At 45.8% G+C, this 26,870-nt stretch overlaps 1 protein-coding gene across 13 annotated transcripts in view; it reads right to left on the bottom strand.

Moving 5' to 3' along the window:
- Positions 1–26,870, bottom strand: part of znf462 (zinc finger protein 462) — a 137,473-nt gene that overhangs the window by 38,424 nt on the left and 72,179 nt on the right. For all 13 annotated transcript variants that reach the window (XM_033018053.1, XM_033018052.1, XM_033018054.1 and 10 more), the window contains 2 exons: positions 17,395–17,646; positions 9,530–15,264 (listed from right to left, as the gene is read on the bottom strand). In XM_033018053.1, coding sequence (XP_032873944.1) covers positions 9,530–15,264; positions 17,395–17,617 — 5,958 coding nt within the window. In that variant the 5' untranslated portion in view covers positions 17,618–17,646. The remainder of the gene's footprint in view (positions 1–9,529; positions 15,265–17,394; positions 17,647–26,870) is intronic.

Raw genomic sequence — 26,870 nt, forward strand, 5'->3', positions numbered from 1 at the left:
GAGTCACCGGATTGCAACCGGGCCTTAAAGGTTAAGTTCTGAAGGAAGGCGATCAAACATGAAGACTGCAAGTTTCCTTTGAGCATTGATGGGGAATGGATGATGTATTTGAGGTAATTAAACACTGAAGGGAGGAATGAACATTAGATGAGGTCACCGGATGATAAGCCAAAGACAAATTTAAATCCCATCATGATAATTGGCGAGTTTAAATTTAGATATGTGGTATTGGTTTATTTTTGCTATGCGTACCGAGATACAATGAAAAGCTTTAATTTGTATACTATCCAGTCAAATCAAAACATACACGGGTACAATTCAGCCACAAAGCCTGGATTTAAAAGCCAAGGGCAATAACTATAATACATGAGCACCTTAAAACACTTTTGGCTCCAAAATGCTCTTTGGGGAAGGAAAGCCAATGTCCTTATCTGGTTTGGTGAGCCCAGACACTCAGCAAAGTGGCTGACCCCAACCTTACCCGAGAAACTGATGTAGCATACCATAGCTTTTAAGAGCAACTGCGGTTGAGTAGTAAATGCTGGCATTGCCAATGATACTCAGAACCAACAAATGTATTTAATACTGGAGTAACTCAGCAGGAGAGGCAGCTGTCTATCCCGCTGAGTTACTCCAGCATTAGTGTCTGCCTTTGGTGTAAACCAGCATTTCCTTCCTACACAGATGAGTAGGAGGCAAAACTTTAACATCAGGCACAACAGTATTTTAGGAAATAATTAGTTATTCAAGGCCAAGGAAATCAGAGTTTTTTGGTTTAATTTAGAGACAAGCATGGAAACAGGCCCTTTGACCCACTGAGTCTACACAAATCATTGATCAGCCTTTTCCACTAGTTATCCTGGTTTCTCATGCACTCCCCATACATTAGTGGCAATTTGACAAGAGAACAATTAAGCTACAAACCGTCATGTTTGGGACGTGGGAGGAAACCGGAGCACCAGGAGGAAATCCATGCAGTCACAGGGACAACGTGCAAACTCGACACAGACAGTTCTTGAGGTCAGGATTGAGCCAGAGGTTCTGGCCTAGTGAGGCAAGAGCTGTGTGCTGCACAAAATGAAGACTCTGCGTTCTTGATTGATTGAGACATACCTAGTCTATGCTGACCCGTTCACACTAGTTCTATGTTATCCCACTTTCAGATCCACTCCCTACACCTTTGGGACAATTTACAGAGATCAACTCACTTACAAACCAGCAAATCTTTGGGATGGGATGTGGGAGAAAACCGGAGCACCAGAAGAATACCTACGCGGTCAGAGAGAATGTACAAACTCCACAGACAGCACCCGAGGTCAGGATTGTACTCGGGTCTCTGGCACTGTGAGGAAGCATGTCTATCATTGCACCACTGCGCTGCGATCAGAGACACACATCACAAAAGCAGTCTAATCAGCCCATCAAGTGCAAGGCAACCATTAGCCACCCATTTACACTGATCCTATAATAATCCCAACTTTTAATTCTCCACATCAAAGTCTCTCCAGATTTGACCACTCACCTACAGTGCATTCAGAAAGTATTCAGACCCCTTCACATTCTCCACATTTTGTTATGTTACAGCCTTATTCTAAAATGGGTTAAAAATAAAATGTTTTATCATCAATCTACACACAATACCCCATTATAAAAACGAAAAAATAGGTGGTTAGAAATTTTTGCAAAGTATTTGAAAAGAAATATCACATTTACATAAGTATTCACTTTGCTCAGTGCTTTGTTGAGGCACCTTTGGCAGCGATTACAGCCTCAAGTCTTCATGGGTATGACACTACAAGCTTGGCACGCCTGTATTTCTGCAGATCCTCTCAAGCTCTGTCAGTTGGATGGGGAGCGTCGATGCACAGCTATTTTCAGGTCCCTCCAGAGATGTTCGATCGGGTTCAAGTCCGGGCTCTGGCTGGGCCACTCAAGGACATTCACAGACTTGTCACAAAGCCATTCCTGCGTTGACTTGGCTGTGTGCTTAGGGTCATTGTCCTGTTGGGAGGTGAACCTCTGCCCCAGTGTGAGGTCCAGAACGCTCTGGAGTAGGTTTTCATCAAGGATCTTTCTGCACTTTGCTCCGTTCATCTTTCCCTCGATCCTGACTAGTCTCCCAGTTCCTGTCGCTGAAAAACATCCCCACAGCATGATGCTGCCACCACCATGCTTCACCGTAGGTATGGTATTGGCCACGTGATGAGCAGTGCCTGGTTTCCTCCAGACGTGACGCTTGGCATTCAGGCCACAGAGTCAATCTGGGTTTCATCAGACCAGAGAATCTTGTTTCTCATGGTCTGAGAATCCTTTAGTTGCCTTTTGGCAAACTCCAAATGGGTTGTCATGTATCTTTTACTGAGGAGTGGCTTCCGTCTGTCCACTCTATCATAAAGGCCTGATTGGTGGAGTGCTGCAGATATAGTTGTCATTCTGGAAGGATTTCCCATCTCCATAGAGGAACTCTAGAGATCTGTCAGAGTGACCATCGGGTCCTTGGTCACCTCCCCGACCAAGGCCCTTCTCCCCGATTGCTCAGTTTGGTCAGGCTCTATGAAGAGTCCTGGTAGTTCCAAATGTCTTCCATTTAAGAATGACGGAGGCCACTGTGCTCTTCGGGGCCTGCAATGCTGCAGAAATTGTTTTATACCCTTCCCCAGATCTGTGTCTCGACACAATCCTGTCTACAGATAATTCCTTTGTCTTCATGGCTTGGTTTTTGCTCTGACATGCACTGTCAACTGTGGGGCTTTATAAAGACAGGTGTGTGCCTTTCCAAATCATGTTCAATCATTTTAATTTACCGCTGGTGGACTCCAATCAAGTTGTAGAAACATCTCAAGGATAATCAATGGAAACAAGATGAACCCAAGCTCAATTTTGAGTGTCATAGCAAAGGGTCTGAATACTTATGTATATATGATATTTCAGTTATTTCTTTTTAATTACTTTGCAAAAAGGTCTAAACACTTGTTTTCACTTCTTCATTCTGGGGTATTGTGTGTAGATTGATGATTTAAAAAAAAAGTAATTTAATCCATTTTAAAATAAGGCTGTAACATAACAAAATGTTGAAAAAGTGAAGGGGTCTGAATACTTTCTGAATGCACTGTACATATTAGGGGCAATTTACAGTTGCCAAATTTAGGATGTGGGAGAAAACCAGAGGATCTGGGGAAAACCCACACAGTCGCAAGGAAAACATGTAAACTCCATATAGGCAGCACTCGAGGTCAGGATTGAACCCAGGTCTCCAGTAGTGGGGCAGTGGACACTGTGCCAACCTGGATAATTCATGACTGATGAAAAATTGAAGAGACACAGGGACGTTCTTCAGTGACATTAATAAAGTCAAGAGTTGGTGAAAAATGTAGACAATAAAATAGTATGTCTGGCTCTTCAAGAAGAAAGACAGCAACTGCATGATATTAGAGAGATTGAGGGAAGTTTGCTTCTGAATGACACTTTTGGCAAAAGGCCCAGAAACCCAGCTGCTCAGAGGCCTAGGGAGATAGCAACCAAATAATCTTTTCTCATGAAAGCTACGCTCGAGGTGTTACTAAAGTACGCTTATGGAGAGAGTTGTGGAAGTAAATCTAGCATAGGATACTGCAAGACAAATCAGGTGCAAGGAAAGACCAAGGCCCATGTGAAACAAGAGGGAGAACAATAGCGACTGCAAACAAAATGCGCCATTGGATCCAACCAAAGGCAGGATTTCTCTCATGCTAGCCGGATTATCAGCGACGCCTGAAGAGTGAAAGCAGCAACTGGACTGGGGCAAGCATTCTTAAAGACCACTCAAGTTAGCGGATTTATTGCAACCAATGAATCGCAGCAGGTTGACTGAGAGTAAAGCGTTTTGCAGGGCAAATGCAAAGTGGCGGGCTGAGGAGGCAACCAGAAAAGAGATGAATGAAGGGCAGGTGGCAGAGTTTGGAAGCATGGGCAGATTTCTAGGTGGCGGTCTGAATATTGCAACAATATGGATTGGCAGATTCCAGTCCATTCAGAGCAAAATAAAAACATTGTAATGGTGTAGAGATTACCATGAGGGTGATTTCAGCATAGGGAGACGAAAATAGCTCAGACACACGGTATATGGATTAACAAGTTTTGAAGATGTTCTTGCGCACTGATCAAAATGGTGACAAAATCAAGAGGTGAATTAATAATAAAGGCAAGGGGAGGCAGGGTGGAAATTATGTCCATTTTCAGAGGAGAATGCAGCACAGAATCTGGAGGAACTATGAAGAGTGGATGGGAAACGCGAATTGATGGAAGTTCGAAGGGCAAATGCAAAGTTCTAGACCGTGATTAAATGAGAAGAAACATGGAGACCATAAGACATAGGAGCAGAATTAGGCCATTCAGCCCATTGAGTTTACTCACCCATTCAATCATAGAACCTATCGATCTCTGCCTTTGTCTATCCTACTTTCTCGAAAGACCATCAGATTCTTCCGGCAGGATCTCCCCTTAATAAAAGGCTGTGGCCTTTTTTACCACGGGCTTCCAAGAACCCCAGAGCCTTATACTTAATAATGCACTGTGACATTTTACCCACCACAGAAGTGAGAGTGAGTGTTTTTCTCTTCTCCCTACACCGCATCCCTCAACATTCACCAGCCAATGAAGTCACTCACACGTGGATACAGAGCAAAAGTTGATGTGCACAAAAATATCCCACACACACCACATTGAAAATGACCAGAGAGTGCTTTTACGGTGACATTGATTGAGAGATCAGTGTTGCCATAGGTCATTGGGGTAACTCCCTTCTTTACTTCAATATTGCCAAAGAATCTTTTGTGTTCACCTGAGGGCTAAGTAATGGTCAAAGTTTAATGTTTCATCCACGTGAAGGTGCTCCTTCACCACTGCACTAGAGTGTTAGTGAGGAACTAGAGACAGACTGACCCCAACAACTTACTGGTTCAGAAGCACTGAACAAGGAGTGGGACCATTCATTTATAATCCACTCACATGAGAGTCTCGACGATGAAATTCACACATTTTTTAAACACAATGAGCTTATATCAAGAGAAGGGACAGAGTGCTGGAGTATCTCAGCGGGACAGGCGGCATCTCAAGAGAACATGGATATCCAAGGGAAGGGTCCCGACCTGAGGTATCGCCTACCCATGTTGCCTGGCCAGCTGAGTTACTCCAGCACTGTCTCTTCTTTTGCAAACCAGCATCTGTGGTTCCTGGTTTCTACATTCTGCATTTATAGCAAGGGTTGTCAGTGAAAACACAAATTCTAACATGCAGTTCTAATTACCTCAAAGTGATCTTGTTTCTGGTTGATATTTATTTGTTATCTTAATGTGCCTATAAAGTTGCTGCAAGTAAGAATTTCATTGTTCCGTTCCTTATGCATGCGATAATTAAACACGCTCTCTCCCTCTCTTGCTATGCTAAAGCTAGAGATAAGAGACCGCAGATACTGGAATCTCGAGCAAAAAAAGAGTGCTGGAGGAACTCAGGGGGCCAGGCAGCGCTTGTGGAGAGAATTGGTCAGGCGTAATTTCAGGTTATGACCAACCTCAAGAAGGACACCAAAACTGAAAGATCGTCTGTCTATTTTCTTCCATGGATGCTGCCTGAACCGCTGATTCCCTCCAGCAATGTTGTACTAAAGGTAGAGTATGTAAATGCATACCAGAAGTTGATATCTCTCTCTCACGCACACACTTATATGCATACGCACTTGTAGGTCAGATGACAATTGCTCTACCCAAATAAATTTTCCTTTCTAATTTTCCTCCTTATGATATTTGCATATATTCGAAGTATGAAATTCTAAAGACGGTTAACTGACTTTTGAAGAGACTAACAAAAGTAAAAGGGGGTGGGAAATGGCAGCCTTGTTGGCTTAAAAAAACCAGGAGAAAGACAATGGAGGTAAAGATGTTTTGGCAAAATCTAAATAAATCAGTTTACATGCAGCTATGCAATGAGGTCCAGAAGACTCCAATGGCAGTGGATCATAATCCCCCAAAGGTAAACAAAGTGCAAGTCAGGAAATTAGCAGACAGTGCAGCAGCACCAATGCAGTATTCACATGGAAATCAATTTTCAAATGGATTGGGTAAACTAATAATAGCAGCAGGATGCATTCAACGAATGCACTGAAGACAATTTACTGGATGAGGATATTGAACAACCAACCAGGAAGACAGTCAATTTCAGATTAATGTTTTGCTCTGAGATTGGATTAATTAGATTGGTAGTAAATAATATCTGGAGAAGAGCAAACATAGCACGATGAGTTCATATCAAGGATGAAAGTGATTTAGCTAAAACTATAGACTTGACCAAACTAGATTGGGAAATCAGGTTGAAAAATTATAAATGCCAATGGGAAATAGGCTATAACAAATATTAAAAGGAATAATTCAGCAGTTGAATGGAACAGATATTTCCTAAACGATTAAAAAGCCCATAAATGTTTCAACTACGAACATCTAGAAAGTTGGATAGGATTCAATGAAGACGACAGAATAGCACACTTGGGGACTATAAAGGATTTAGAATCCAGCAATGGGTGAACAAGAATTGATTACGGAGAGAAAACAAAATGACAGCAAACTAGCAGGAGACAGAGAAACTATTGTAAATGCTTCCATAGATATGCAAAAAGGAATAACCATGAAAGTAAAGTGGGTCGCCTGCAGAATAAGGAAATGGAAGTCAATAAATGAATCTATTTAAATGAGACTTAAAGCCAATTTTAATACATTGGGAAGTAAATGATCTAAAAGTGAAGGATCTAAATGCATAAGAAATAAATAAATCAATTATAAAGAAGTAGAATAAGAACTTGGGAATAAAAGTCAACAAACCCTCTAAACCCAATGACTTAGATCCAAGGGGTTTAAAAGGGCAGAATGCATTGACACGTGATGCATTGCTTTGTGCCTTAATAGATTCCCCAGATGATCTCCATGTTCAAAGAAAGTAAGGAGATATGGAACAAATGACAAGGCATCAGTTGTTGGCCAATTGCTGGAATCTGTTATTGAGGACAAATTAATATGGCATTTAGAAACTGACAGAGTATGATGAGCTTTTGTCGACACTGGGCCTGTACTTGCTGGAGTTTAGAAGACTGAGGGCGGACCTCATTTAAACATACAGAATTGTGAAAGGCTTGGATAGAGTGGACGTGGAGAGGATGTTTCCACTAGTGGAAGTCTAGGACTGGAGGTCATAGCCTCAGAATAAAAAGGACACTCTTTTCGGAAAGAGATGAGGAGAAATTCCTTTAGTTGGAGGGTGGTGAATCTGTGGAACTCGGCACAGAAGGCTGTGGAGGCCGTCAGTGGATATTTTTAAGGCAGAGATAGATAAATTCTTGATTAGTACAGGTGTCAGAGGTTATGGGAAGAAAGCTGGAGAATGGGGTTAGGACGGAGAGATGGATCAGCCATGATTGAATGGCAGAGTAGACTGATGGGCTGAATGGCCTAATTTGACTCCTATCCCATATGACCAAATGAGGTAATTGCCATAGAATCACTGGCCACCTGCACACGTGGCATGCTATTTGTTCCAGAATGGGTCCCTGGGACCCGGAAAGGCAGGTACCAGTGCAGTCAGCCTACTGAAATCACAGGAGAGTTTTGACAGCCACTGAGGTCCCAGCCCTTAGATTGTCCGAAATAAGGTTACATTGAATATTAGTCTTTGGCGTTCATAATCATTCAATAACTTCTGAGGCATATTTAAAAAGAAACACTGAACAGAATACATCCACACACTGAAAAACAATTTAAATCATTAAAGCAAACAAATAATACAACTCAATTCTCTGCTTTCAGTTGATTTCTCTCATTTGTCCAACTGAGCACCATTGTGCTTCAACCATAGGAAGTTATAGGAGCAGAATTTGGCCATTGGGCCCATCAAGTCTACGCCGCCAGTCAAGCATGGCTGATCTATCTTTCCCTCTCATTCACATTCTCCTGCCTTCTCCCCATAACCCCTAACATCCGAACTGATTAAGAATCTGTCAATCTGCGCCTTTAAAATACCCAATGTCGGCCACCACAGCCTTCTGTGACAGGTTAATCCATCACAAGTCCAGCAAGCAGGCTTTTCAGCTGAGATGTCTACTGGAGCAATGCTGAGTCCGCTTGTAGCCAGATTTAATTGAACGGGCAGGTTGGGATTCCAGCAGAAGATCGCAGACTCTCTGGGATTCCCCAGCCTTCCAAGGGGAGATTGCCCCTTTGATTTTGCACCACACAGATGGCACCTGAGGTTTCATCTTTTCAGTGGGTGCTCCAGGTCTGGAGGGTACACATGAAAAGCAGGTTTTGTCTCTACACCCACCCCAGGTAGAGGAGGGTGTGCAGGGGAAACAGGTCCAGTTTGACAAACGTAGATTGATCAACAGATACCAGTCAAATAAATGGAGTGAACAGACACAGAACAAAGGGGGCTAAAAACACTCAGAAGCAATTTAGTTTATGAGACAATGGAGAAACTAGGTTTACTCCCTGGAGTGGAGGAGATTAAGAGGTAACATGATGAGACATACAAAATTCTGAGAAGTGTAGCCTGTAGTGACCTTTCCCATATCAGAAGCAGATAAAAGTCAATGACATAGATTTAGGGTAAAGGGAACAGATTCAGATGGGATAGGAGAGAGAATATCTTCACCGAGAGAGTGGCGTGTCTATAATGTACTACCTGCCAGAGTGGTTGCTGATAGCATTTAAGAAGCATCTCGATGAACACTTGAATCACTTAAACAGAGAGGGCAGTGGACCACGTCTCGGGCAATGGGGTTAATACCGAAGGGTGTCCATTGGTTCGTGTAGACAAGTTGGGCCAGAAAATTTGGGCCAAATGGCCTGTTTCCATGCTGTACAATTCGGTGATACTCGGACCCAGAACATTGACGGAATTTACATTCATCGTGGTGCTGGCAGTCAGCAATCTGTTCAGTCGAAGGATCAGTACACGCGTCTCAAACATTTAGTCTGCAATAATAGGTGTCAAATGAAGAGACACAGTACAACATACCCCACATTTTACGACAATACACAAGGTAGCCCTAAAGTAAGCAGTGAGGGTAATGCAAAATGGCTGTAGTGGTGCATGGATCTTTAAGGCAAGTGTGTAAAAAGGTATATATTTAATTTAATAATAATAATAATGGATGGGATTTATATAGCGCCTTTCTAATACTCAAGGCGCTTTACATCGAGATGCATTGAGAACATTTAGGTCTGAGACCAAAAGATGTTTGGGAATCAAAGGACATATGTACTGGGCAAGAAACAGGGCTAAGTACTGGTCATCACATTGGATGGAGGAAAATCAGACTCAAAGAGGCTCAGTGACCTCGAACGGAACCCATTTTTTGCGTTGTGTTCCATTTACAGTGTGCTCAACTTTCTGCACCTACCTTATGCGTAAAATAACACAAAGCCGAATCTCTTCATTTGAAAGGTGCATTTAGTACCATGGTTTCCATCATTAGATAGATCACATGATAGTACAACGTCCTACATACCTGTTTTTTGTTGCTGTCTTCTAATGCTGTAGACTCCGGCCCCTCCTCTTTCAGGTTCTCCTCCTGGATCTGGTTTTCATCTTTCAGGATCTCCTCGTTAAGATTTTCCTCCTTCACCTTTTCTTCTTCCTCCGCAGGTTGCATCTGCACCTCAGCTGGGGGCTCCTCCGCTGGCCGGACTTCACCCTCGGGTGGTGGGACAACCTCTGCCTGAACTTCGCCCTCAGATTGAGGTTCAGCCTTAGGCTGCGACTCCCCGTCTGGTCGGTTTTCACCCTGAGGCGCCATCTTCTCACGGTGAAGTCGTGCCCGTCGACCGAGGCGCTCGTTGTGCCGGGTGAGGTGGACACTGAGTTCCAGCGTACTGAGGATCTTGTCGTTGCAATGGTTGCACTCGTAGGTGGGACTGTGTGACCGGGTGCTCCCTGGTAGCAAGGTGAAGTCCAGCTTCAATTCTCGGCTGTGATGGTCCACGTAATGCATACACAGGAGTTCTGCCGTGTTGAATGAGAGTTGGAAGCACTTTATACACTTGAACGGGAGCCATCCTTTGGGTTTCCCTTCAACCACTGCAGCCGTTTCTATATTAGTGACCTCTTCCTTAACTTCTTCATCTGCCTTGTCATCAGAGTACACAACAGTGAAGTATCCATTATATTTACTCACGTACTGCTTTCTCGGATAGACTCCTGGGTGTCGCTTCATATAATGAGACACAAGCCCCTTCTTCGTGTAGGTTTGGAACGAGCAGAGCGAGCATTTTTTCTTTTCCACCGCTCTCCTGAGCTCCTCGCTCAAGGGGGGCGACTCGGGTTTGGTCTCGATGGGGAGAATGAGTTTCTCGGGTTTCTTGGTGATGATGGTTTTGGAAGCGGCCAGGCAGTGAGTGTAATAGGAATCGATGTCGTGCCGCTTTTGGTAGTGAGCTGCCAGGCCTTTGCGGAGCGGGTGAGTATACGCACACAAGGCACATCGGAAGATGTTGTTCTTTCCCTCTGGCTGTGCTCGGACGTTGTTGTGTTTATTCCGGTAGTGTCTAGCTATACCCTTTCTGGAGGAGCAGAAGTACTTGCAGAGTTGGCATTTAAATAAGGTACTGAGCTCTGCACAGCCGCTCACAAAGTGTTGGGGAGTGGGAGAAGGGGGCCTGGGATTTACCTCAGTGATGGGCGCTGCATCATCTCGGTATTCCTCGGATGCGTCAGGCAGCTGGGGTTCCAATGTCTCGGTGGCGGATTCCGTGAAGATATCGACAGCGGGCTGCCGGTGGTACTTCTCATAGTGGACCTTCAGCTTCTCCAAGGAGCCGTGCGCATACGGACACAGCTTGCACCGATAGGCGCCAAAACCCTGCTTCGGGACTTTGATCATCTCTTCCAAATCGGTGCTCTGGCCATCGGGGAGCTTCTCGGCCTCGTTCATGAAGTCGTCGGCAGTGACTTTGATGGTGGGATGCCGCTTCTGGTAGTGGGTGAGGACGCCGTGGATGCGGGTGTTGACGTACGGACAGTGTCTGCATTTGTACAGCGTGCTGGGCTTCTCGTCCTTCTCCAGCGCAAACTCCGCCGCTTTCACCTTCACACCCGGGTGCTTCTTCCCGTAGTGGGTCAGGAGGCCGTGCAGGTTGTTGTACTCAGACTTGCAAACCTTACACTGGTAGGGGGAGTGGCTGGGCGCCGGGGCGACGGGAGGCTCCCTCAGCAGGGACGGCATGGAGACTTTGAGGGGCAGCTCGTCCTCCAGCTGGCTGGACTCGGAGGCGTTGAGGGAATCAAAGCCAGTATAGTCATGGGCGGTGGGGTTGTTCTGCTCCAAGGTGTCCTTCCCCAGGATGATGTCCAGCAGCACTGACTCGTCGCCACTGACTGCCCAGGGGTGCAGGGCCTGATAGTGGTTTGTAATGTCCCAGATGGAGGCAGCTTCGAACTCGCAGTCCCTGCACTTGTAGTGTTTGAGGTCAATAAGGGCGATCTGTGAGGGGTTGGCGGAGGGATCGGGGCCTGCCCATAGCTTACTGGAAATGTAGGTGTAATCCACGGGGTGCTCAGGGTGTCGCTTCTGGTAGTGTATTAATAGCCCACTGGGCTCCTGGTGAGAGTAGATGCACCACTCGCAGTGGTAGCCGGCGGTCACCACCCCGTCCTGGTACGCCCAGCGTAGGATGGTGGTGACGGTGGCCTTCACGCTCGGGTGCTGCTTCTTCAGGTGCTTCCGCACGGCGTAGAGGTAGTGCGCTGTGTACGAGCAGTGGCGGCACTTGAAGAAGCGCAGCTGCTCAACCTCGGCCTCCGGCTGCACGCTGGGCAGCGGGGTGGTGGCCCCCCCACCGCCATGGTGGTTGGTGGCCCTCTCACGCTGACTCCTCACGGCCGCCGTGTGCTGCCGCACCAGCTCCGCTGTAGCCTTGATGTCGCGGTGCTTCTTACGGTAGTGAATGACCACCCCCTTTACCGTCCGGTTGCCGTAGTTGCAGTGCTGGCAAAAGAACATCATCTCGCCCTCGCCCTTGTCGGTCAATCTCTGCTGGCTGCTGATGTTCACCACCGTTTCGTAGCTCTTCTTGCCAGCCTGGCTCGTTGGCTGGGTCATGATCGGCCTCGCTGGTGTAATCTGCAGCTCTTCCATGGTCTTCCTCAGGGCAGGAGTCGGGGGCGCCTGCTTGATGTACTTAGCCGTCACCTTGACTTCTGGGTGCCTTTTCTGATAGTGGACAAGCACGCCGACCACCGAGCGGTTGCTGTAAACACAGTGCTTGCAGTAGTAGAGCTGTTCAAACTCAGCCGGCTGAGCAGCGACTGGAGGGTTGTTGGGTGGCGTCACCGGGCATGCCTCCGTGATGTTCTGAGCATTGATGGCGGGGCTCAGCACGGACACGACGCGCATGGTCTTCTGGATTCTGAAGTAGGAAGCTTTTTCCTCTGGGTGCTTCCGCTGATAATGGACCAGCACCGAATGCATGTTCGGGCTGGAGAAGGGGCAGACGTCACAGCTGTATACCACGGCACTTATCATCGAGGACTCTCCCTCCTGGGGGCTCATACTCTTGGGCGGCTTAATGTTCGGGGGGCTGGTGGGAGCATCGAGGTTGGGTACGGAGCTCGGCGTCCCGATGCTCTTCACACCGGAGTTGAGGATTTCTCGCAGGGTCTGGGATTCGGCGTTGCTCTCGCTGGTTTGTTGGACCACGTAGCTGGAGAAGATCATAGAGTTATTGATCTTCACGGTGGGATGCATCCTTTGGTAGTGAGGCATGAGGCTGCGGACGTTGGGACTGGTGTACGAGCAGAAGCGACACCTGTAGATCAAGTTGGCTTGGTGGAAATTTAGGATGTTCTGCGCTTCGGGATGGAACTGGGCGTAATGCTGCCGCAGGTCTTCAAACTCCGCGTACTCCACAAAACACTCAAGGCATCTGTAGACTGCACTGTGATCCGTTGGATCCTCTATGTACCTGAAGCTGTATTTAATGTATGGATGCATTCGTTGGTAATGGGTGCTAACGCTGCGAGCTACCTTGTTGCTGAAATTGCAGTGCTTGCAAGAGTAAGTCTTTCCAGAATCTTCACCGGTCTCAGAACCTTCCTGATAGCCGTCCCTATTTTCCGAGTTACCCTTTTTGTAGGCGCCGTTCCCACCCAGCTTACGGGATGCACCGTCACAGTGTCCAGCTGCGTTTGAGGTGCCGTAGTAATCCTCGTCGTCGGAGAGAGTCAATTCAATCTCGGCGCTGTTGCTTACTGAATAATCCTGGTCCACTGACCCGTAAACAGCGTCTTTGTGCAGTCCTTCAGTCCCTTCAACCCACATCTGGTGGCCACTGTAGCTGTAATTCTGCATGTCCATTAAATGGTCCAGCTTTCCTTCCTCTTCCTCTAGTTCTCCATCTGCATCCAATTCCACGTCATCCTCTTCCTCCTCGTCCTCTTCCTCGTCCTCCTCCTCTTCATCATCTCCCTCCTCCTCCGCATCCTCGACGGCGATCACCGACCCCACCTCGCTGGCCTGCTGGTTGGCTTGGCTGATCTTGCTCTGCAGGTTGTTCGCTATCTCGTCGATGCGGGTCCGCTTCTTGGCCGGCGACAGGTCGAGCGGGCTGTCCGACGCCAGCCTCTTCCCCTTCTTGAAGAGGAAGGAATTCTTTGACGTCGATCCCAGGATGGAGGTCTGAGTTTTCACGATTCCCGGGGACGGAAGAGCTTCGAACTGCGACCCGGAGTCCTGCAACGCGTCGCCCACTTCTTCGCTGGCTGCCAGCAAGGCGTTGTCGCAGAACGAGTGCTTGTGTTGCTGATGCACTCGGAGGCCCTTTAGAGTCACGGTGGAGTAGCTGCACATGGTACATTTGTAGGGGTACTGTTGCTTCGAGTCGCACATCGCCGCCGGCTTCTCCCCATTGACCGTTTGGTTCTGGTTAACGTCTACAGTCACCAAGTTGTCGTTCAGGGTCACTGCGCTGCTGTTGGCCGAACTCACCGTCTCCCACTCCGAGGAATGGCACTGCTTGTGAGCCACCAGCTTCTGGGCAGTGGTGCAGGTGAAACTGCAGAGGTTGCACTTGTGAACGATGGTGCGACCGGACAAGTGGATATTCTCTATGTGCCGGGAGATGCTGCGCCGGTGCATGGTGAGGAACGAGCAGAAGGGGCACTGGAAGCGGTTCATGTACTTCCGGAAGGGGATACCCTTGGTCTCCAGCAACTTGGTGTTGCCGATGCTCAGCAACTTCTTGCCGGAGCCTTCCGAGCCTTGGGAGGCTAGCGAGTCCATCTCGTCCATGTCCAGCTGATCCTCCTCGTCGGAACTGCTCCGGTCGTCGCTCAGCAGGCTGCTGGTTTCCAAGGAGGAGTTGGGCAGGCTCAAGTCGGCCATCCCGAAGGAAGGCCTGTCAGTCAGAGCAGCCTCGTCAGGATCGGGAACGGCCTTGGGCTTTGTCTTCTGAAAGGGGAACTTTATTTTGATGGGAGCAAACCTGGGGGTGGACGTTGGGCTCTGCTTGGAGGGGGATCCCTCCATGGAGCCTTTCATGGCCTGGTACTGAGCACACTGCATTTCCCCCCCACCCGCCGTCAGGGGCAAGTAATTTGAATTTGGAGACGTCTTCTCCGAGTCGGACTGCTGTGACTTGGTCTGGCTGGGGCTTGAGCCCGACTGCTGCTGCCTCAGCGAGGAGATGATCTTGACCAGGCCCTGGGCTAACAGGTTGCGGTGCTTCTTCATCAGGTGGTCACACCAGCGCTCCCGCCGGGAGGTGTGATAGCCACACCACTCGCAGCAGAAACTGCCCCGCGACTTGGTCAGCGGCTTGACCTGCGCCTCCAGGATGCTGCGCTCCACCGCGTCCACCGGCACGTCGCCCAACTGATCCTGCACCTTCATGGTGGAGCGATGGCACAGCTTCTGGTGCTTGATGATGCGGGCGCGCCGCGGGCTTTTGTAGGTGCAGTAGCGGCAGGCGAAGACCTTGCCAAAGCCCTCGTGCAGCAGGACGTGAAAGCTGGACGGTGATGGCGGCGGGGCCATGTCCGAGGACTCGCCCCCAAACAGCGGCCCTTCAATCTGACCGTGGATCTTCCTGGTGTGTTCGCCCAGCAGGCTCCTGGATCGGAAATAGCGGACACAGTACTTGCACTGAAAAAACTTGTTGGCGGGCTTGGGATGCTGGTTGACATGATGGCTGTACAGAACGGAGCTGTTGGTGATGAAATTGGACGAGCCGGGCTGATAGGAATTTTGTGCTTAAAAAAGAAAAAGGATGTGTTAGAACATTTTTCAGCAAGCCACAATATCAGAGCAATAATCTAATTGTCATTATATTGTGGAACCGCATCATAAAGGTGGTGGCATCTGCACCAGATCACATCGATTCTTTATCGATTCTTTATCGCGGTGATTGAGATTTTTAATAACTCATGGTGCTATATGATCACTTTGACTGAACAAGGCCATTTGGCCCATTGTACTTGTCCCTGCCCTATGACAGCTCTCTGAATAGTTCCACTATCTCAGCCTTTCCCTGGAGCCCTGCACATATTTCTCCCTCTTCAAGTCTTTATCCACTTCAATTTTTAAAGCACTATCTGTTCTCACTGCCCTTTTAAACATTGTAGTCCATATCACACCAACCGCTCAGGTCGCATGTAATGCAGTTGTGGTTTAAACAGCTAAATGCCTCAATAATAACAAATGTGGAAGGTAAAAATGGTCTTTTAGAAATAAATCCATCCACCCCGTTCCCTCACCCCCCAATTGCTGCTTATGTCAATTTAATTGTTGATGATGCGTTGAAATAGGAAGGTCTGATTTCTGTGGAGTATAAAGGGTTGCATTGGCCAGCTGGGCCTAATGGTCTGTTCTGAAGTGTGGTCGGATTGTAGTTCTATTTTACTCAAAGAGTACATTAAGTCATTGACCATATCAGGCATTAAACAACAGAGCCTTGAATGTTAACGTCGTTTAAAAGTTATTCACAATGAGGTTAGAAAAAGAGTGTTTTTCGAGGAACCCAGTGAACCTGGATTTCTTCTCCTGTTTGCGGTGAGTGTGCAATTAGCCAGCAACATGAACCCCCTGCAATTTCATCCCATGTCCCTTGTTAGCTTGGCAGGGTGGTTTTTGTCTTTGAGCTATGGCTCAGAGACAGCTCTTTTTGCCTCATAATTAATTAACTATATTAAAAAAAATCTTTCTAATTGAAAGGCAAGAATTCTACCACACCATCTGATGCACTGCTGGAGTCTAACTTGTGTGGTTAGGTAAATCACTCGGGAAACAGCATGTCACAGAAGACAAGGTAAGGGATGCTCTGACTACATCAACTCATTTTGCTAAATAGTTTACAGTCACCTGTGCCAAAAATATTTCTTATTGCAGAAGTAATTAGATACTCTCCAAGCCAAAGATTATCAGATGCCAATCATCTTAGTTTAGTTTAGTTTAGACATACAGTGTGAAAACAGGCCCTTCGGCCCACCGAGTGAGCGTCGACCAGTGATCGCTGCGCACTAACACTATCCGCCACGCACTAGGGACAATTTACAATTTTACTGAGGCCAATTAACCTACAAACCAGTACGTCCATGGAGTGTGGGAGGAAACCGGAGCACCCGGAGTAAACCCACGCAGGTCAAGAGGAAAACGTACAAACTCCATACAAGATAGCACCCGTGGTCAGAATCAAACGCGGGTCTCTGGCGCTGGAAGGCAGCAACTCTACCACTCCATTCATTAATGGAGATAGTTAGGAGCACTGGACTACTCGTGCTGAATCAGCACTTCAGAGACGACGGATTATTTTGCTCAAGACCAATGGTCTTTGTTCAGGGCATAAAAGAGCAATCGTGGCATCAAACTCTTCAATGTGACAGCCCTTACGCCCACATTTGAGGCCAAATTACTGAGGACCTGTACTGCACAAATCATGAAACAATGAGCGCTAAAGGACCTCGGTTATCAACCAAGCCTGATACAGAGCCTGAAAAATGTGTTGGTACAATCATTTATTTTTAAATCCCTTTATATATGTAACTGTTTCAGTTGGCTTTTTAAATGAAGATAAATTCGAGTCAGCAATATTTCACAATGACACGATGAGCCCAAGAAGCCATGCAGAATTTCCAATCTGCTCTCCAAAGATCGCCAGCCAAATGTAAAACTGACAAAATGCAACTGGAAGAGAGAGAAATCTCAAAGCCAATTGCGAGAAGCTTAACCAACTCTAAAAAAATTTAAAGCCTGCCAAATACAAGGCACCTGGCAAACCACAGCAGTGAAGTGAAACAGTAAAGCAATGAGACTGCTTCCAACATGAGTCAACGTTTATTCAATACAAGTTCATGCTTCCAATGTGATGGGAAGGCCAGACTCACCAGGTGTTTCCACTGGAGAACCTAGTTCAGTCTTCACTGTAGGGAGGCTGCTTATGTCGGCTTCAGAATCTAGTGTTGGTGTAAGAGATCTGGGTTGACCTATATCCTCCTCAGAGGCTTCCACGTGGGGTAAAAAGACAGTATGAACGTCCTGGATATGAGCCTTAAGATCATCGTAGGTTTCTGCCCGGTAATCGCATCCATCGCATTGCAGGGCCTCCATTACTTTGAGCGCCTTTTAATTCGCGGGACCTGAAATAAATAATCAAATGAGTAAATTATATTGTATACTAAAACCAGAGCAGAAAGATGCACAAACATTGCTGGAAAGGATAGATTAAACTAGTGCTACAGAGGGCAGAGAGTTGTGGATGTAGGCAAGTCCATCACACAAGCCAGACTTCCCATCAGTAACTCCATCTACATCTCACAACACAGCCAACATAAGACCTTTCCTGTCCCGGTCATTCCTTCTCCCTGCTCCCGTCAGGCACCAGATACAGAAGCTTGAAAGAAAGCACCACCAAACTCGCAAACAGCTTCTTCCTCTCTGCTACCAGGCTTCTGAACAGTCCTTCTTTAACCTAAAGTACATGTTGATTCTCCTCCTCTTCCCTGCAGACACTGGACTGTTGTCCAGTGTCCTCGAGGTGCTGGCTCGAAGGGCCGAATGGCCTACTCTTGCACCTATTGTCTATTGTTTTTTAAACTAATGCGCGATAATGCTAAGAACTGTATTCTGCACTCTGTATCCTTCCCTTTGCTCTACCTATTGTACTTGTGTGGCTTGATGTGTGTGTGCGTGTGTGTGTACGCACATATATGTGTGTGTGTGCGTGTGTGTGTATATATATATATATATATATACACACACACACACACACACACATATAAATATATTGTTACCAGATTTTGATTGGATAATATGCAAAACAAAGTTTTTAATTGTAGCTCTGTACACATGTCAATAATGAAGCTAAACCTAAACATCCAAACCTTTCCAAATGCATAATCCCAGATATTAATGCACCCCTTAATTGTGGCCCAATGAACATGGAGGGGTTTATATGCAGCACAATTGATGGCCACACCTTCACCTACCAAGGCCCTCTCTGAAATTCTGAGTAAAAAATCTGCAGCTTCTCATCTTGGTTCTTTTGTCAATTATCTGTAACCTATGCTCTTTTAACCACACTCCTCACACATATATAGTTTTTATTTATTTAATTTGATCAAAGGCTTTAGCAATTCTCTATGCCTCCAACCAATTTCCTTTCTACTCTGAGGGATAACCTCAGTTATGAAACTCCATCGGCTGTTTCTGGAACATTTCAACTTCAAAGCAACCTTTCCGATCAGCAAAAGAGAAGTACAATTGTAAGACATGTAGATTAAGAAATTATATGTTACGGTGTAACACGTGAGTGGTGGAAAACATCAATTGGATATTTAGAGCACATCATCCAAAAAGGCCACAAAAAGGACAAAGTGTTGGAATAACTCAGCAGGTAAGGCAGCATGTCTGGAGGACATGGATAGGTAACGTTTTGGGACCCTTCTTCAGATATCCTCCTGGAAATGCTGCCTGACCCGCTGAGTTGCTCCAGCATTTGTCTTTTTCTGTAAACCACCACCTGCGGTTCCTTTTATCCCTTGCAATCACATGTGGTTAAAGTGCACATTGTCAGATTTTAATAAAGGTCTTTTTTATACATTTTGGTTTCACCATGTAGAAAATACATCGTCTCCCCCATTTCAGGGCACCATAATCTTTGGGACACATGGCTTCACAGGTGATTGTAATTGCTCAGGTGTGGTTTAAATGCCTCTTTAATGCAGGTATACAAGAGCTTTCAACATCTAGTCTTTCCTCCAGTCTTTCCATCACCTTTGGAAACTTTTATTGCTGTTTATCAACATGAGGACCATAAGTTGTGCCAATGAAACTCAAAGAAGCCATTATGAGACTGAGAAACAAGAATATAACTGTTAGAGACATCAGCTAAACCTTATGGGCCTGTCCCACTTAACCGATTTTTTGGGCGACTATCGCAAAATTTTCAACATGTGTTGTCGTAGGTTGTCGCCAGATGTCATAGGTGAATTCCATTAAAACTAATCCCTGGCAGACGCCTAAAGTGTCGCCTAAGTGGGACAGGCCCATTAGTCTTCCCAAAATCAACTGTTTGGAACATCATTAAGAAGAAAGAGAGCACTGGTGACCTTACGAATCGCAAAGGGACTGGCAGGCCAAGGAAGACCTCCACAGCTGATGACAGAAGAATTCTCTCTATAATAAAGAAAAATCCCCAAACACCTGTCCGACAGATCAGAAACACTCTTCAGGAGTCAGGTGTGGATTTGTCAATGACCACTGTCCGCAGAAGATTTAATGAACAGAAATACAGAGGCTACACTGCAAGATGCAAACCACTGGTTAGCTGCAAAAATAGGATGGCCAGGTTAGTTTGCCAAGAAGTACTTAAAAGAGCAACCCCAGTTCTGGAAAAAAGGACTTGTGGACAGATGAGACGAAGATTAACATATCAGAGTGATGGCAAGAGCAAAGTATGGAGGAGAGAAGGAACTGCCCAAGATCCAAAGCATACCATTCATTGATGATACAACTGATGATGGTAGTAGCATAATGAATTCTGAAGTGTATAAACACATCCTATCTGCTCAAGTTCAAACAAATGCCTCAAAACATTGGCCGGCGGTTCATTCTACAGCAAGACAACGATCCCAAACATACTGCTAAAGCAACAAAGGAGTTTTTCAAAGCTAAAAAATTGTAATTTCTTGAGTGGCCAAGTCAATCACCCAACCTGAACCCAATTGAACATGCCTTTTATATGCTGAAGAGAAAACTGAATGGGGTCTAGCCCCCAAAACAACCATAAGCTAATGATGGCTGCAATACAGGCCTGACAGAGCATCACCAGAGAAGACACACAGCAACTGGTGATGTCCATGAATCGCAGACTTCATGCAGTCATTGCATGCAAAGGATATGCAAAAAAAAACTAAACATGACAACTTTTATTTACATGACATTCCTGTGTTCCAAACATTATGGTGCCCTGGAATGGGGGGGACTATGTATAAACACTGCTGTAATTTCTACATGGTGAAACCAAAATGAATAAAAATGGAAGTTAGTGAACGATTGCAGCAGGATCTGGATCGATTGGCCAGGTGGGCAGAGGAATGGTTGATGGAAAGTAATACAGAGAAGTGTGAGGTGTTGCATTTTGGGATGTTGAACAAGGGCAGGACCAACACAGTAAATGATAGGCCTATGGGTAGTGTTGTAGAGCTGAGGGATCTAGGAGTATGTGCATGGTTCCTTGACGGTCGAGTCGCAGGTAGATAAGGTGGTCAAAAAGGCTTTTGGCACTTTGGCTTTCATCAGTCAGAGTATTGACTGATACGTTGGGAGGTCATGTTGCAGTTGTATAAGACGTCGGTGAAACCGCATTTAGAATATTGTGTTCAGTTCTGGGCACCATGTTATAGGAAAGATATTGTCAAGCTTGAAAGGGTTCAGAAAAGATTTACGAGGATGTTGCCAGGACTAGAGGGTGTGAGCTATAGGGAGAAGTTGAGTAGGCTGTGTCTCTATTCCATGGAGCAAAGGAGGAAGAGGGGAGATCTTATAGAGCTATACAAAATCATGAGAGGAATAGATCAGGTAGATGCACAGTCTTTTACCCAGAGTAGGGGAATCGAGGACCAGAGGACATGTGTTCAAGGTGAAGGGGAAAAGATTTAATAGGAATCTGAGGGGTAACATTTTCACACAGAGGGTGGTGGGTGTATGGACAAAGCTGCTAGAGCAGGTAGTTGAAGCTGGGACTATCCCATCGTTTAAGAAACAGTTGGACAGGTACATGGATAGGACAGGTTTGGAGGGTTATGGACCAAGCGCAGGCAAGTGGGACTAGTATAGCTGGGACATTGTTGGCCGGTGTGGGCGAGTTGGACCGATGGGCCTGTTTCCACACTGTATCACTCTATGACTCTAACCACCAATGTGATTTTTTTCTATTACAAATCTCAAATTGTGGAGTACCAAGGCAGATAAATAAATGATGGATCTTTGTCCCAAACATTATGGAGGGCATTGTAGATAGACTTAAGCTTTTAATTTATTGCCGTATGAATTTATGTTTTGTGTCCTGTAAAGCGTTCAAAATGCCAATTTAGGATTGTGCTTTTTACTTCCTGCTGTTCAGCGAGAAACCATCAGCTGCCTTGGTGCCACCACAATGATGAATACTGGGGATCCCTGTCAGCGAGAGTCTCCGGAAAAGGTGAAGACTGCGCCGGAGAGACCTTGGTAGGAAGCTGCACAAGTACAGCAACAAGCTTGATCGCCAACTGGAAATTCAGGGCCAAGAATTAAAATTAGGTTCAACAGGCTGTGTTGACGGCAAGGATTCCCGTTAGGATATGCCAATTGGAGAGACACCCGGAAGCAAGGCGAGATGTGTTTGCAAATGAAAATCGAAATAAAAATAAGGACTGCTGATGCTGGAAATCTGAAACAAACTCTGAATAGTCAACGCTGCGGGTCTCGGATCCTTCATCAGCCACTGGCTGGAAATACAATCAATCATTCAGATGCCATACGCCTCGAGATATCAATCAAATTGAAGACGGGTCCCAATCTGAAATGTCGCCTATCCAGTCCCTCCAGATTCTTCCTGTTCCGCTGAGTTCCTCCAACGCTTTGCTCATACATATGCCTTACCAGTTAGTTTACTATTCCCAATTTCCTGGTCAGATTCCAATGTAGCCGTGTGGTTATATATGTGAAATTCCTTTCTTTACAGTTCCAGAAGTTCTCATGCTGCTCTCCTGATTAACCTTGGCCTGGCGTCCCCTTTTGGGTACATAACAAAGGCCTGCCTCCATTCTTATTTTATTGATAAATCCTCTCCAACTCATTTTCTTCTCTTGCTCAATCGATCGCAGGCATTCCGCCCTTTGCTACCTTTGTATTTTCGTCAATGTTTCATGATCCAAATCTCACAGCTCATCCCATGCATCAATGTTACCTTTGCTTCTCTGCTCTTCCCTTGGCAAGTGACAAAGGCCATTTACTAATTTCACACCACACTCTGCATTCCCAAAACAAATGCTTTTATTTACAAAATGTGATTGGATGGCGCGACAAAATCTGAAATGTATTGTTTCTCAACTGATTGGAAGTACATGACTTGCCAATTGAAGGAAAATGAGTAAACCTCATTGAATGGAATCATATATTGACCCAGTTAGGGCAAAGAGAACAGATTCTTCAGGCAGGATTCTTCAATGACTATGAACTGCAGATGCTGGTTTAAAACAACAAGACACAAAATGCTGGAGTAACTCAGCGGGTCGGGGAGAATCTCTGGAGAGAAGGGATATGTTACGGGTCAGGAACTTCAATCAGACTGATTGTGGGAAGGGTGGGGGAAGGTTGCTGGAGGACAAATCGGGGCATCAGGTAAGGTGGTTCCACGATAGGCTGATCTGGTTAGAGATGATTCGAGCCCAAGAGGGATACATCGCTGAGATGCATGAAACTGGTAACGGACTTTTAGTGAAGTGGGGGGGGTGGGGGGGGGGGAGGAGATGTTTGTAAAAGTTACCTAAAATTGGATAATTCAACGTACTTTCCACTGGGTTGTAAGCTTCCCAAGTGAAATATGAGGTGCTGTTCGTCCAATTTGTGTGTGGCCTCACTCTGGCAATGGAGGATCCTTCAAGTACGTTAATAAACCCAATCTGGTGACTTGACAATTCATTACTTTGTAATTTCACGTTTTCAATCGACATTGGTGATTCTCTGGTTACTTTTCCCACAGTAACATAACTGCTACAATACTGTGAACCAACACCAACCCCCACATTACTATGAACTTGTCAAAGAACAACTTGTTCCCAACTAATGGTACACCTTATTCCAAAGAAAATTGCAACCCTTTTCCACTGATGAGGATTTTGTTTGGGGTATAAATCATTCGATCTCTAAACAAGACACAAGGCATCCCTGGAGAACATGGACGGATGTTTCGGGTCAGGACCCTTACGATCTCTACTTGTTGAGGTATCTCCTGTCAATGGGAGACAGAGATGGTCACACAAGTGCGAACACATCCAGCACTTATCAAGTAATTGGATTGTGTGGTCTTACAAACCTGCATTTTACAATCAGGGTCAGGATCCAGCTGTTCATCCTAGCATTGACTCTTGTGGAATTCCAATGCTTAGACAAGACTTCCCCCATGTTTTGGAAATTGCTCTACATCAAAAAGGCTTTTAAATTGCCATGGCACTGGCTAGTGGAGGTTAATTAAGTTACTGAATTGTGCAGAAAAAGTTTTTATGAAATGCATTTTCAGCTATTTTAAATCAGTTTCGTCATAGGTGACGAAAATTTGCACACTTATTGAAATTCTCCTCTGGTGTTAAACAACACATGCATGCAGCTGCCTTGATGAAATTGCCCCAGGTCACAACATGAAATTAGAACGAATAACACTTTAGAGTGGAACAAAGGGAAATGATTGCATTCTCTCTCTCAGCTGATGACTGATTGCACTGGATGGCCAAAAATATATACTTGCATCTGTAATTTTTGCACGTGAATTTTTGTAGAAGGCATCAAAATTGGAAATGAATTTCTCATGCATTTCACACCAGTGGCTTCATTGGCAAACCCTGAGAGATGCCACAGAAAAAAGAATCCAAATTTCAAGCCAAATCACATTTTTAAAATAAATTGGGGAAAAAAAGTTACATCACTTCCAACCTGGGGATAAAGCTTGTTCTTCTTGCAATAGAAAGCATTTGTTTCCAATTGTCTTCAAGCTTCCTACATATATATGTAAAGAACATCAGCCTGACCTCTAATTGACCTGATTATCTGCCAAGAACAATTAGCTCTAATTGAAGCAGGAAGGCACAGTAATTGCACCTTGTAGACTTAAAGGGACATAACTTGTGTTCCACGCAGCTCCATTTTGGCAGCAGACTGATGCACCAATGAACAATGTGGTTCATCCTTCCCATCAGTTTAAACCAACAAATCACACAGGATACTAAGACTGTGAAAAGGCCTGGTTCAGCTTGGGACCGTTGCCAAGGAGACAGGGAAGAGGCGAAAAGAGATAAACAAAAGAAAACAATGCAAAAAGAGATACAGTGGGAAGGAGGGAGGGGGAGAGGAGGGGGAGAGGAGGGGAGAAAGAGGGAAGGGGAAGAGGTGGAGAGTGGAAAAAGCAGGTATGTCTGCAGATCTTTAAAAAGATAAACAACAGCATCATATGTAATCTTTGTCGCAATGTGGCAGCCAATTTACACACAGCAATGTCCCGTAAACAACAAAGTGATAACATGCAGATAATCTGCTTTAATGATACTGATTGCAAGTTAAACATTGGCCCTGGGATAATGGGGAGAAATCCTAGCTTTGTTTTGTTTTCATAGTAACATCCGTTTGATATGTCACTTCCATCAAAAAAAGGGACTGAGACTAAAGGGCCTGTCCCACCAGCATGCGGTTGCATGCGTCTAGCGCGACCAAACGGAAGCTGAGTTTGCGCTAAGTACGCGTGACGTAATTTACGTCAAACTCACCAATCAGCTGGGCAGGAGGCGGGTCGACTGAATTTGGACGTTGCACGGCGTCAGGCGGTGACGTCATCACGCGACGGCACGCCGGGCGGTGACGTTATCGCGCAACGCCTCGCGCTAGGCGCACGCCATCAAGACGCTGCGTACGCCGTCGAGGCGCTGCATATGACGTTGAGGCGCTACGTACGGCCTCAATGCGGCTGCGGGCCGACAGGCCGTTGTCGTGCGGGATTTTTGGACAGTGCAAGAGGCCAGTGCGATGTCGGGACCAGCCCCGCACAACTCCATACGCCTCCGCGGTTGGAAGTGGGACCCGCCCCGCGAGGCCGTACGCCTCAAGCGACCACGTTTGGTCGCGCTAGACGCATGCTATCGCAAGCTGGTGGGACAGGCCCTTAAGGTCTTCCCAGAGGAAAACACAGTGCTGGAGGAACTCAGTGGGTCAGGCAGCATCTGTGGAGAGAATGGACAGACGATGTAGGAAAAAACATGTAGGAAAGGTTTAAATCGAAGGTAGACACAAAATGCTGGAGTAATTCAGCGGATCAGGCAGCATCTCTGGAGAGAAGGATCTTAAGAAGGGTCTCGACCCGAAACGTCACCTATTCCTTCTTGCCAGAGATGCTGCCTGATCCACCAGGTTCTTCCAGCACTATGTTTTGCTCAAGATTCCAGCATCTGCAGTTTCTTGTGACACAATTTAACCGAGGGAGATGCTCAGCATTGTGTGTCTCACAGTGTAACATTTCAAAGGGGTGCAGATAAACCTGCATGTTATTGGCATACACGATGTAACATTGGCCAACTAACCTCCAACTATGTATGCCAAGCCATAGGACAAGTTTACTTTGAGCTGATGTGCAGCACCATGCGATATACAAAGGTAGACACAAAATGCTGGAGTAACTCAGCGGGTGAAGCAGCATCTATGGAGAGAAGGAATTGGCAACGTTTCGGGTCAAGACCCTTCTTCAGATGATAGATATACTGATCAACAGAATGACGATTTCAGAATTGAGTAAAGTTGATGATGACTTAGAGAGTGGTAGCTGTGTGGAATGAGCTTCCAGTGAAGGTGGTGGAGGCAGGTTCGTTTTTATCATTTAAAAATAAATTGGATAGTTATATGGATGGGAAAGAAATGGAGGGTTATGGTCTGAGCGCAGGTATATGGGACTAGGGGAGATTATGTGTTCGGCACGGACTAGAAGGGTCGAGATGGCCTGTTTCCGTGCTGTAATTGTTATATGGTTATATTGTTATATGGTTATATCAGCACCAATGTAACCACTTTGAATAAATTAAAAGGAACGATCTCCCAGAGGGTGGCTCTCTATGTCTGATACTTATGGGTGCAAGTCCCGTGCCCGATACTCAAGACACACTGATCCAGGATGACACACTAGTGCAATACTGAGGGAGTGTCATATTGTTACAGGTTTGAATTCTGGGCATTATGCTAATAAAGGCTCTCACTCTGTATAAAAATCTCATGGGCACTTTTCTGAAGAGCCTTGGCCAACACTCATCGCTCAATCAACAGTACCAAAGGACAAGATGGTTTATAGTCATTATCACATTGTTGTTTATCGGAGCTCATTATACCCAAATTCTTTGTAGTCACAAGACCCATAAAACATGACTTCGAACCTGAGCATATTACGATCTTTGATTTTCACCAATTGTCCAAACTCACTCAACGTGCAACAGATATAACTGGAAGAGAATCAACATTTCAACTTGCAATAATCCATTGCAACATTAGATTTATTTTTTTCTGGACACATCACATTACTGTTTTGTGTTAGGTACACAAAATTGCTGGAGGAACTCAGCGGGTGCAGCAG

Source organism: Amblyraja radiata, chromosome 3, assembly GCF_010909765.2.
Source record: "Amblyraja radiata isolate CabotCenter1 chromosome 3, sAmbRad1.1.pri, whole genome shotgun sequence".
NCBI classification, from domain to species: domain Eukaryota; kingdom Metazoa; phylum Chordata; class Chondrichthyes; order Rajiformes; family Rajidae; genus Amblyraja; species Amblyraja radiata.